Source organism: Canis lupus, chromosome 2 (genome assembly GCF_011100685.1).
Source record: "Canis lupus familiaris isolate Mischka breed German Shepherd chromosome 2, alternate assembly UU_Cfam_GSD_1.0, whole genome shotgun sequence".
Lineage (NCBI taxonomy): Eukaryota > Metazoa > Chordata > Mammalia > Carnivora > Canidae > Canis > Canis lupus.
In genome coordinates this window covers 72,322,907-72,335,276 of record NC_049223.1, presented here as the reverse complement: position 1 = coordinate 72,335,276, position 12,370 = coordinate 72,322,907, and the positions used below count along the sequence as shown (strand labels likewise).

The 12,370-nt window shown below is 51.3% G+C and overlaps 1 protein-coding gene across 1 annotated transcript; it reads left to right on the top strand.

Moving 5' to 3' along the window:
• Positions 1–451: 451 nt before the first annotated feature.
• Positions 452–12,189, top strand: TMEM222 (transmembrane protein 222). The gene is made up of 6 exons (XM_038531417.1): positions 452–696; positions 6,739–6,823; positions 8,043–8,074; positions 9,643–9,739; positions 9,824–9,954; positions 11,088–12,189. Exons 1-6 carry the CDS (start codon positions 503–505, stop codon positions 11,173–11,175), a joined length of 627 nt encoding a protein of 208 aa, XP_038387345.1. The 5' UTR covers positions 452–502; the 3' UTR covers positions 11,176–12,189.
• Positions 12,190–12,370: the final 181 nt, after the last annotated feature.

Below are 12,370 nucleotides of genomic sequence, written 5' to 3'. Positions count from 1 at the left end.
GCCACCACCTCGTGAGAGACCACAGAATGAAAAGGGCAAGGGACACAGACTCGGGTTCGAGCGTGGCCACTCACCGCACCTCTTGAGCCTCAGTTTCTCACTTGCAACCTGGGGGAAACACCTAAACTCGCTTGTCAAACCAGTTTATGGGGGTTAAAAGCAATCTATGTCCAGTGCTTGGCCCCTCAGGAAGCGCTCAATAAATAGCGACGGCATCGCGCCTCCTGGGAGGCCTCACGTTCTGAAGCACGGAGCTCTCGGTCTGGCTCCCGCGCCAGACTGCGCGCTGCCTGAGGGCATCTCTCCCTCCGCGCGGTCGTGCGGCCGCAAACCCGCGAGGCTGGCCGGCGCCGAGGCACGGGGCCCCGCAGGCCCGGCCCAGAGGCTTGCGGCCCCGATTCCCAGGGGGAAGGCAAAGCCGGCGGACCCCACCTCCAGGAAGTGACGCCACGGGGCGAGCGGCGCCGGAGCCCGGGGCCCGCCGGAGCGGGGGGCGCGCAGCATGGCGGAAGCGGAAGGGAGTTCGCCGCTCCTGTTGCCGCCGCCGCCGCCCCCACCCGGGATGGCGGAAGTGGAGGCACCGACGGCGGCCGAGACGGACAAGAAGCAATTCAGCGGCTCGGGCAGCAGCGCCATGGACGTGGACCGGAGCCGCTTCCCCTACTGCGTGGTGTGGACGCCCATCCCGGTGCTCACGTGAGTCTCGCCCGGCGTCCGCCGAGGGACGGGGAGAGTCGGGGGGGCGGGGAGGGCCGGGCCAAGCCTGCGGCTCCGACGTGCTGCAAGCCCTTCCCTCGGGTCCGGCCCGCACCCCTCGCCCAGTCACAGAACCCCGTCACCTGCGCCGTGCCAGTTTCTGATGACAGATGGGACTCGCTCCTCGCCCTCATGACACCTGGTGTAGTCAGGGAGAAGGACGGTTGTAGAGCGGCGGAAAAGGTCCTGTGTGTCTGGGAAGCGCAGGACCTGTGGGCGTACGGAAGAGGGGCCCCTCACCGGGGCTGAGGAGACACCTTCACTCATTCACTGCTTTATTCGTTCATTGAGCAAATGCTTGCTGATCACTTCTTTATACGCAAGACAGTCCAGAGGCGAGAGCCGGGAGTGTGGCTGGGACCACACTGCCTCCTGAGATGTCAACAGTGACGAGGGGCCCCAGAGATCTGGGAGTCCAGCGCTTTGTCTCCCAGGTGATGAGGCTGGAGATCACACGCAATTTCAGTTGCAAAGCGAGGTTAGGTCCCAGGATGTCTGCCTCCCAAGGCAGCGCGCCTTCCTTGACCTCCTTCTTTGTCAGGAGAGAGAGCAGGTGCTCCTGGGTTGGGGGAGCTGGTTTGCTCTCCTCCCTCAGCCTTGACAACTGCTAAAAACCACACCTCACAGTGCTGGACCATTGCTCAAGTTCTTTCACACCTATTTCCTCTGAATGTCACGGTCATTTTCTAAGGTAGTAATTTCACAGATGATGACACTGAGCTTCCGCTTTACCATTAAAGGTCTTGGTCAGGTTCACATGCCAGTGAGCAAGGGCATCCCAAACTCAGTCGACTTTCTGACTCCATAACATGCTCTCTTTTGATTGCCTCCCCTCACCTGATGAGATAAATTTGTTCCCTGTATCATAAACAGCCAAGTGGTGTGGAGAAGGGATCATTTTTCTGGCCTTATATGTTGATGATCCAAAAATGACTTTTTGTATTATGTTAAAATACTTCACTTGCTTGTGTTTTCAAATGTTTATGCATTTGGTTTAAAAGTTTTCAAGTCTGAATCCTTTAAAAATAAAAATGTTAAGAAAGTGTGTTCATTCATTCATTCATTCATTCAGTGTTCTTGTAATACATTTGCTAAGTTGACTCCTTTGTGCCTAGAGTAGTTCAAAGTGATAAAAACATAAAGTGACAAATGAAGCAGATAGGATCCTTGCTGTCACAGAGTTTAAATCATGGTGAAAGGAGATAGTAAACAAGTAAGCTAATAAAGTGCTTCTGATAGTGACTAGTGCTATGAAGAAAATAAAATGTTAACATGAGAATAACTGGAAGGGGTATTCAAGGAATATATCGGTTTTATTGAAAACCTGTCTTTTTTTTCTTAAGACCTCTTTGGTTTTTCCCTGTTCTCAGAAACACATTCATAGAATCCCTCTTTTCCAGAGACCTGGTAACAACATCAGGTGGAGGCATCATGATCCCCAGTCAGCTGGGCAGGAACAGCTCACACCCCATTTCTGTTCTCACCTATGTGCATGTGTTCATAAAATAAATAAGCCAGAGTTCCCCCGTCAAACCTCCAGCAGAAGGGGGAGACAGAGAGGAACTAACCATCGCAGTGCATCGTGATGATAGCTGACCTAGAGTGCAGAACTAGGAATAGATGTGGCACAAGGAACTGTCTGTCATCTGTCTTTGGAAAGGGGATCAAAGAGGAGGCAAATGAATCCAAGGATCTGTCCACCCCTCAAAGATGTTGATAATTCTGCATGAAAAGCCAGATAATAGCTACTGCTACTAATAAAAGCAGCTAAGATTGAATACATGCTCTGTTCTGGACTCTATTCTAAGCATTTTATATTCATTATCTCAGTCCTTATGTCAACCTAATGAAAATAGATACTGTCATCCCCATTTTGTAGATGAGGAAATAAAGGCTTAGAAGCCAGCGTGAGGCTCTTTCCACTGAGATAGTCTACCAGGTGGAGCTCTCCAAGGTTAGGAACTTCCTAACTTCTTTCCTTCCTTCCTCCCTTCCTTCAATGAGTAATTATTGAGGATCTATTATGTACTGGGTCTGAGTAGACAGTAGTCCACAAAGCAGCTTTGGAGTTTGCCTTCATGGTGCTTCCAGACTGACAAATACTTAGAGAGTTTCTTCTCTGAGGCTTTCCTAGGCTGAGGGCTCTGCTGTTGTCTCCAGCCTTTACTCTGATTTCCGGCACAGCTGTGGTATGTGGGTTACTGGTCAAACCCAGACCTTCTCCCCATCCAGATGAAAGGAACTGAGATGGGGGTGGAGGGTGGTTTCTGAAATCAGGGTCTGAGAAAAGCCAGAGGAGTTACTTTCCCATAATTCTGAGTGTCTAGCCTATAGCCACCATAGCTCTTTAGCAACTTATTCTATGCCAGTCCAGCCAATTAGATAGCAAGTACTTATCGAGCACTTCATGGTAACGACATTGAGCAACTACAAATGCAAGGAAGTGTGTTAAGCACTTTGCAAACATAGCCTGTTAATCCTCAGAGTAGCCCCACATTGAGGTATTTATTACTATCCACCTCTCACTGACAAAGTTGGGAATGAGTAACTTGCCCAAAACAAAGTCAAGATTCAACCCAGCTCTGAATTCAGAGCCTGACTTCACTAAAAAATTCAGGACATTCCGTCATTCATCATTTATCAGTCAATGAATTCTTAGCTCCAGCTGCATGCCAGGCACTGTTCTGGGGACTGTAACAAATAAGGAAATCCCTGCTTTCTTGGAGTTTATCTACTAGTGGGGAAAGACAGTATCCCTGTGAGTAAACAAGATTAATTTCAGATAGTAGTAGATACTATGAAGAAATTAAAGCAGAGTGATGAGATCTGGGATTCCTGGGGTGGTGTGTGGCTGCTCTAAAAACCATGGTCAGGGAAAACCTCCCAATTGAACAGTCAAGCTGAGGCCTAAATAATGAGAAGCAGCCAGCTGTGTGAAGCTCTGGAGGAAGAGTGTTTCAGACAGAGGCAAATGCAAAAAGCATTGAAGTGGGAAGATTTGGTGTGTTTGAGGAACCTGAAGCAGGCAATGTAGCTAGAAAGAGGGGTGAGGTGATATCAAGGAATAAGCAAACCCAAACTGTTGGAAGGAATTTTAAGTATATTTTAAGTATAACAGGAAGCCATTAATGAGTGTTAAGCAAGGGAACAGTGGAACCTGGATTATGTTCCCAAGACACGGCTCTGGCCACATCATCCTTTCAGATGCCCGGGAAGCAGACCTAGGAAGGCCTTTGTCCCATTGGTCATAAAACTGCCCAGCGTTCTTTTTAAGGATCTTTTGAATCCATCTGCGTCTCAGCCACCTTACCACCCACCAATACTCTAGTCAGGATCACCATCATCTCTTGCCAGTATTCCAAAACAGTCTCTGAACTGGCTGCCTTTCTTCCCTCCACTCTTGGTCCCCTCACGTCCTCCAGACACATGCAGCACTTTGATGCTTTGGAGTTTTGCTTTCTGCCTGATGACAGACATCCTGTCCTTTCACGGGTCAGGGTTGAAAGTCACCTCCTCTGCAAAGCTTTTGCTGACTGCTCCATCCCCTAATGATTGCTTCCTTGAGCCAAACCTTGAGAGGTTTTACCTCTCCCTAGCAGGATGCAGCTTTCAAACCAGCACTCGGCCACTGGCCTTGTAATGAGTTCTCTCCCCACCCCCTCCCCACGAGTCCTCAAACTGGATCAGTCTGTTCAGCACCTACACCCTTGTAGTACCATGGTTCTCATGCCCTAGACAGATCAGGGGTTCCTATATGTTTTGCATATTGGGGTCCAACTGAGATTTGGTTTTTTAAAAATTTGGGCTTTAAGTTCCTGGAATACACCATGCTTTTGTCTTCATTATCCTTCCACCTATTGTTACTTCATCATCTCTTAAGAGCAGCCATCCCTGAAACCCTTCCCCCACCAACAGATTGGTTTCAGTGTCTCCCTCTCACACTTTTTGTAACTTTTTTTTTTAAGATTTATTTATTTATTCATGATAGACATAGAGAGAGAGAAAGGCAGAAGACACAGGCAGAGGGAGAAGCAGGCCCCATGCCGGGAGCCTGACGTGGGACTCGATCCCGGGACTCCAGGATCACGCCCTGGGCCAAAGGCAGGCGCCAAGCAGCTGAGCCACCCAGGGATCCCTACAGTGTTTGTTATGTCTCAATAAAAAAGTTACAAAAAGGGGATCCCTGGGTGGCGCAGCGGTTTGGCGCCTGCCTTTGGCCCAGGGCGCGATCCTGGAGTCCCGGGATCGAGTCCCACGTCGGGCTCCCGGCATGGGGCCTGCTTCTCCCTCTGCCTGTGTCTTCTGCCTTTCTCTCTCTCTATGTCTATCATGAATAAATAAATAAATCTTAAAAAAAATAACAAACACTGTAAAGTGGACAAATCTTAAGTATGTGGTTCAGTGAATTATTGTATATGTATATACTCATGTCACCCAGGTGAAGATAGAGAGCATTTCCAGTACCAAAGGACTCCCTTGTGCCAGTTAATTCTGCCACAGAAATCACCCCTCTTTTCCCCTCTAGCACCATAGGTTAGTTTTGCCTCTTATAGTTTATATAAGCAGAGTATTTTTTTTAAGATTTTATTTATTTATTCATGAGAGACACAGAAAGAGCGAGGCAAAGACATAGGCAGAGGGAGAAGTAGGCTCCCTGCAGGGAGCTCGACCTTGGAACTCCAGGATCATGCCCGGAGCCAAAGGCTGATGCCCAACCACTGAGCCACCCAGGCGTCCCCATATAAGCAGAGTATTATTCATGGACTTTCGTGAAAGGTTTCTTTCACTGCCTAATGCCTGTGAGAAGATGTGTTGTGTGTAGCAGAAGTATATTCTTTTTTTTAAATATTTTATTTATTTATTCATAGAGACAGAGAGGGAGAGAGAGAGAGGCAGAGACACAGGCAGAGGGAGAAGCAGGCACCATACAGAGAGCCTGACGTGGGACTCGATCCAGGGTCTCCAGGATCATGCCCCGGGCTGCAGGCGGCGCTAAACCGCTGTGCCACCGGGGCTGCCCCTCTTTTTTTATTGTTACATACATTTAATTTCATGACTATACCCTAATTTACTTACTCATTTTGCTATTGTTGAACATATGGATTATTTCTAGTTATTTTTTTAAAAGATTTTATTTATTTTTTTATTTATTCATGATAGAGAGAGAGGCAGAGACACAGGCAGAGGGAGAAGCAGGCTCCATGCCGGGAGCCCGACGCGGGACTCGATCCCAGGACTCCAGGATCGTGCCCTGGGCCAAAGGCAGGCACCAAACCGCTGAGCCACCCAGGGATCCCTTCTAGTTATTTTTAAAAGCAACTTTATTGGGAGAGGTGGAGAGGAGGATGGGTTAAACAAGTGACAGGTATTGAGCTGGGCACCTGTTTCAATGAGCACCAGCTGTTGTATGTAAGTGATGAATCACTAAATCCTACACTTGAAACTAATATTGCACTGTACATTAACTAGCTGGAATTTAAATAAAAACTTGGGGGGAAGACATCAACTTTATTGGGATATAATTTATATACAATAAAGTACATACATTTTAAATGTACAGTTCAGTGAGTTCTGACAATGTTATTTTGAGCTATGCTGAATGAAGATGCTATGAGTATTCTTGTACCTGGCATCGGTGGACATTTGTTTCACCTGAGTGTCCACTCTTAAATGGGATTGCTGAGGCATAGAGTAACTGCTGGTTTTTGAAGGCAGTAGAAACATTTCCAGTTGCCCCCCAGCCTCCCCATACTCCATGTTACCATCCCTATGGTTTAGCCATTCTTAGGGTGCAGTGGTATTCCACTGTGGTGTTTGTTTGCACTCACCCCTCTTCTGTCCTTCCCCAGCCTCCCAGCCTCGCTAACTGGCACTCATTGCACAATATTCACATACTCTCACACTGGATGGAGTGTCCCCAGTGTCTTTCTGACCAGCTGAAAGACACCCTAAGCTCTGTCCCTTCCCTGTCTTTTTTCGCAGGTGGTTTTTCCCCATCATCGGCCACATGGGCATCTGCACATCCACAGGAGTCATTCGGGATTTTGCTGGCCCCTACTTTGTCTCGGTGAGTTCCCGTCTGGCCTCCCTCCAGTGAGTTCCAAGGCTTACGTGGAAGACTGGCCTGTCCTACCTGAGGCGGCTTTCCAGTCTGCCCAAGGCCCAGGAGAATGTAGGTACCAGACAGTCCTGGCACTGGCCCTCTGCTCTTCACCAGTGTTTGACCCCTCTCCCCCTTCTCTTGCCTCCAGGACAGGCCAGGAGGGCAGTGTGGCCAGAAGGATTCTTAAGTAACTGACCCAGTCCTTTGCCCATCCCTGGGGTACCAAGACATGGGGGGGTTAGAGGCAAGAGTGGAGAGTCAGACCATCCAGGAACCACATCTCTGGACCTTCAGAAGGTGGGAGTCACAAGGTGGGGACACGGGAGGCTGATGTGGTTCTCTGGGTGTGACCATGGAGAAGAGGGGGTGGGGCTTATAGAATGGAGCAGCTGTGTTCTTAGGGGATGTGCTCAAGATGGGTACAGTGGGCCTGTTCCAGATGAACAGCAGCATCCTGCCTGTTGCCAGGGCATAGCTTTATCTCCATCAGAGGCTGGAATGAAGGGATGTGATGGTACCAGTCTGTTTGTATTAATAGTTGTCATGACCATCTTAACATGACAAAGGTGTTTTGCTCTTATATATTCTTATCATAATTCATCTTTGACCAGCTCTGTCAGCTGGGTCTTCTTGATTCTGAACCCAAAATCTGCCCCAGCCCTTGTATGGCAGGTCTGGAGCTTGGATGAAACATCCCTCATAGGAAGTATTCCCCAACCCCTAGACTTGCTCTGAATGATTCAGTCAGGTTACCAGACAGAGAAGAGCCTCTGTGGGCCACTGTTGTCGGGTCAGGTCAGAGAGTGTTGTCATTTATACCACAGAGGAAACTGCCTCCCCGTGAGCAATGTGAGATTGATCAGAGAACTTGGAGCAAATGAGGGCTAGAGAGAGTGAGAGAATTATACCTGGGAGCCACACAGAAGGGCAGTCGTGACTGGCCCTCCAAGTGTTTGGTTCCCGGGTGCAGAGCTCTGTGCAGTCCTGCTGAAATGCTGCCTTCTCACAGAAAAGCTGCTGCTGGCACTTTAAATGCTGTGCCAGCCCCAGAGCAGGGCCCAGATGCCACTTCTGCCCTCCTGACATACCCCCTTCTTAATCACTGCACTTCCACTGCTGGCCAGTCCTGTCTGCCAGGCTAGATGCAGGTCCTCCACTGACTTCTGCTCTTGTCCCTCAACAGGAAGACAACATGGCCTTTGGGAAGCCCGCCAAGTAAGTGATGAGCACCCATGTGACTAGCCCTAGGGCCAGGCCTTCTGGGACACAGTGAGAGTCAGCACCCCGAGAATGGGATGAGGGGAAGGATAGCCAGGCTCTCCTAGAGCAAACAGCGTGTGCCAAGCATCTCGTGCACCAGTCCCTGGCTGGGTCTTCACCCACAGACCATCTAGAGTTTGCCTCAGTTCTACAAGGTTGTATTCAGGTCCGTTGGAAGGATGAGGAAAGAAAAGGGTCACAATCATACGGGAAGTGGCAGAGCTGAGACTCATACCCAGGTATCTCATTCCAAAATCTAGATTCTTCTCCTCAGAAATAAACAAGCCATTTAAGGTATAAAGGAGGCACTGCTTGGAACTCAGCTGGAAATTTCTGGTTAGAATAAAAGTAGTCAGGCCCTCTGGGAGCTATTGGTATGTCTGGGTGTTTGGAATTATTGGTCTTCGTTTTTTTCTCTTTTTTTTTTTTTTTTTAAGTGATCTCTACACCCAGCATGAGGTTTAAACTCAAAACCCCCAAGATCAAGAGTTACATGCTTCACCAACTGAGCCAACTCGTCACCCCTTAATTTTTTTCTGTCTTGGGGGCCCACTCAGCTGTGGGCCTGGTGACAATGTCTCTGTCATCAGTATGCTTAGAACAGCCCCTGTGGTCTGGGGCTGCCCCTGGTGAGTCAGGCCCCAGGGAGGAGTTGGTATCCCGCACAGCAGAGGCAGTCTGGAACTGGTTCCCCAACACTTGCTGACTTCTACAGGCAGGTGGAAATGTTGGCCAGGGACCTCTGGGCTGGATATCTGCTGCCAGGCTGTTTTTTTAAAGGCACCTGTTTCCAGACAGGAGCCCCTGCGCAGCCAGCCACAGGACAGGCACAGCCTCTAGGCTCCTCCACCAAGCTGTTCCCCACACAGCAGCCAGAGGGCGCCCTGCCCTCCCAGCACTTCCCATCTGGAGACCCTCTGGGCCCTCTGCCCCTTGGCATAGGCACTCTCACCCAACTCGAGGTCTGTGAGCTTTTAGCTCCACGGGCTCTTCTCCCATTCACCCTAGTCTTGTGTGGGGAAGGGAGGGGCAGAGAGCATGCTGCCTGTGAATAAACTCAAAGTGACATTCAGGTCCCCCACCATGTGGCCTCACCTGCATCTCCTGATTCCCCTTCCAGTGTTCTGTCACTCTGTTCCTATCTCTGACCCCTCCAGCCGTGCCCAGTCACTTAACTCCTGGTACATGCTGCACAATTTTGTGCCTCTCCCTCCATTCACACTGTGCCCTCTGCCTAGAATGCCCATTCCCTCTTCTGTACATGGCCAACCCCTCTTCCTTCAAACTAGATTCAGATGTCACCCCCGAAGCCTCTCATACTCCCCCATATCATCTCCAGGATTCACATGGCATCAGGCACGTCACACCATGTTGTCCACTTTGTGGCTCTTTTCCTGGACTTGCCTCACCCCTGCAGCCTCAGCACACACTCAGGGCCCTGCACAGAGCAGGTGTCCAGAACATTTGTGAGGCTATCTGTAAGAGAGGTGAGCCAATGCTCAGAACCCCCTCTCTCCTCCCAGGTACTGGAAGTTGGACCCTGCTCAGGTGTACGCTAGCGGGCCCAATGCGTGGGACACAGCTGTGCACGACGCCTCTGAGGAGTACAAGCACCGCATGGTAGGTGGGCTGCTCCTGATCACAGGAACTGGGGTGGGAGTTCCCCCACAGCCCAGCCTAAAGCAACCCTTCCTGCATCTCTAGCACAGTCTCTGCTGTGACAACTGTCACTCACATGTGGCGTTGGCCTTGAACTTGATGCGCTATAACAACAGCACCAACTGGAACATGGTGACGCTCTGCTTCTTCTGCCTGCTGTATGGGAAGTACGTCAGGTGAGCTATCCACCCGTAACTCACTTCTGGGGCTGCTCTCCCAAGGATCCCATCAGGGCCATTTGTGGAGTCCTGCAGCGAACAGGGACAAAGCAATTGCTGTTTGGAACCATGAGGGTTCTAGAGTAACTAGCTGAGATCCTGGTGGAAAGGAAGGTGACCATGCTGAAGTCTGTGCAATCTCAGCCACCTGCCTTGGCCTCTCTAAGCTGCAACTGCCCCTGGTCAAATGGAGGTAATGATTCTGGCTCCTTGGAGGGGCTGAGAGCCCACAGAGCCCTGTGCTCAGGTCAGGTGAACATGGAGACCCTTCAAGGAGGGGGTGGTAACTGCCCTACAGGATCCCTTCCCACCCTTCCTCATCAGAGGCAGGGTTCTGGGCAGGTGGGCCTTAGTGGTGGCCTGGGAGGACCTTTGAAGCCACAGGCTCAACCTGTAAGATCAAAGGCATTTTGACCTCAATTCTTAGGTTGAGGGAGCTCAGAGAGGTTGAGTGATTCACCCACCTGGGAGCCAGCACATGCCTGGTCTCACCTCGAAGCCTCTCTAAGCTTCTCGCTAGCTGTATGCATCATTAAGAGCTTCTGAAACGGAGACTCTTAGGGGTCTTTTTTTTTTTAAGTCCCAAAGTCTTTTAGAAGTCCCCAGAGAAGACCGTAACCATGGTCACACACAGACTGAGGCAGAGCCCTGACTCCCAGCCCCTCAGCTCTGGCCACACCATCATGCGCTAACTTGCTGATCCCTCCCCTCCCAGTGGACCTCTTGAGAGGGCAGCCCTTGGCTTCCACACCAAGAGTGAAGAGTTCCCCAGAGAGGGGTGATTGTGGATAGAGCAGTGAAGCCCAGAGAGGGTGGACACATCTCTTGTACTTGCTCAGTGAGATGTCAGATGCTACCAGGAACCTGGAACAGCCCTTGCCCGGGACTGTAATTGGCAGCCCTACAGCCCTACAGCTGAGCCAGGCTGGGCCCATTCCCTTGACTGACCAAATGTGGGGGTGGAGGAGTGGTTCCAGGAGCTTCCTCAGGAGCAGCAGCCCCATCTGGGTCAGTGGGCAAACAGGACTCTGTGAAACACACCCCACTCATCGGGTCTTCCTATTCAGACTCCTCTCTCTCTTCTCTGTCAGTGTCGGGGCTTTCGTGAAGACCTGGCTGCCCTTCGTCCTCCTCCTGGGCATCATCCTAACTGTCAGTCTCGTCTTCAACCTTCGGTGATGGCTGCGTCATGGCCCTGAGCCCACCAGATTCCTGAACAGACAGTTGCCACCCCTTTTGGTTCCAGATTCTTTCTTCTTGCCCCAAAAGGCAGGGATGGGTTTGCTGGTTAGACCCAGGGGTCTGGGCTAGACGGGATTGAATAGGGACTGAAGACAAGGGGGGTGGGGGTGTTTGCTTAGCGCTTCTCACTGGTCACTAAGAAGCTCCCTGTCCCCTCCTCCCCAGGCTTGTGAGCCCTGCCCTTGAGGCACCCTCTTTGTTCATCTGTTGGAAAGGCCTTAGCTTCCCTCTGTAGAGCTGCTCCTGCCACTGCCTGCTGGGCTTCCTCTGCCTCAGCCCAGTGCCTGATGGGGAAAGGGAGCACATTTGGACCACCGGACAAGGCAGCACAGGGGGCCAGAGCTGGAATTGGAGAACATCTGCCTGCCAGGGCTCTGGTCCCAGGGCAGGTGGAGTATACTAAGAAGTCTCCACAAGCTAATCTGCCCTAGGACTTTCACCACTAGACTCTAGAATGATCTAGTAGGGCTGGATGGGCCCCCGATCAGATGTCTGCCAGAAGCTGCACTAGGGGCAGTGTGCCCCATCTCCTGGCACCCTCCAGCCCATGTAGCCCCTGCTTCCCACTCACCCTGGGCTTCCCAGCACTTGAGCCCATCTTCCCCTGCAGTTGGGGGCCTGGGCTCCCCCAGCCAGCCTGGAGAGATGAGTGATGGCTGACAAGTCCAGGGTGACCACCCATAGACCAGAGCAGTGGAAACAAAGCTTGGGTCCCACCCCAGGTACAGGCCTCACCTGGGGGCACTGGTGATGGTGCCCCATAGGTCCAGGATGTGGTGGGGGGCATCAGAGCAGCCAGTGCCCAGGTAGCTGGAGGGGAGCTGTTTCCTCCCACCTGCCACTGGCGCCCCCTGTCTTCAAGTTGTGGAAAGGGCGTGTGCTGCCCCTCACTTCTGCTCTGTGGATTCCTTGCGGGGCTCCCTGGGCAGGGCAATAAAGAGTTTGACTCCAGACTGTGTCTTGTCCTTGTTTCTCCCTCCAGTGGCCCCTGGCCCCTCGAGCTCGTTTCTTCTTGATGTCCTTGAGTACCTCTGCCCCCTGGCGAGGGCTCTGGTTGCCAGGGCCATGGTTGAGTCCTCATCCAGTGCCTACGTCAGGCAGAGCTTACAGAGAGGTCCGCCTCCCTCAGGTC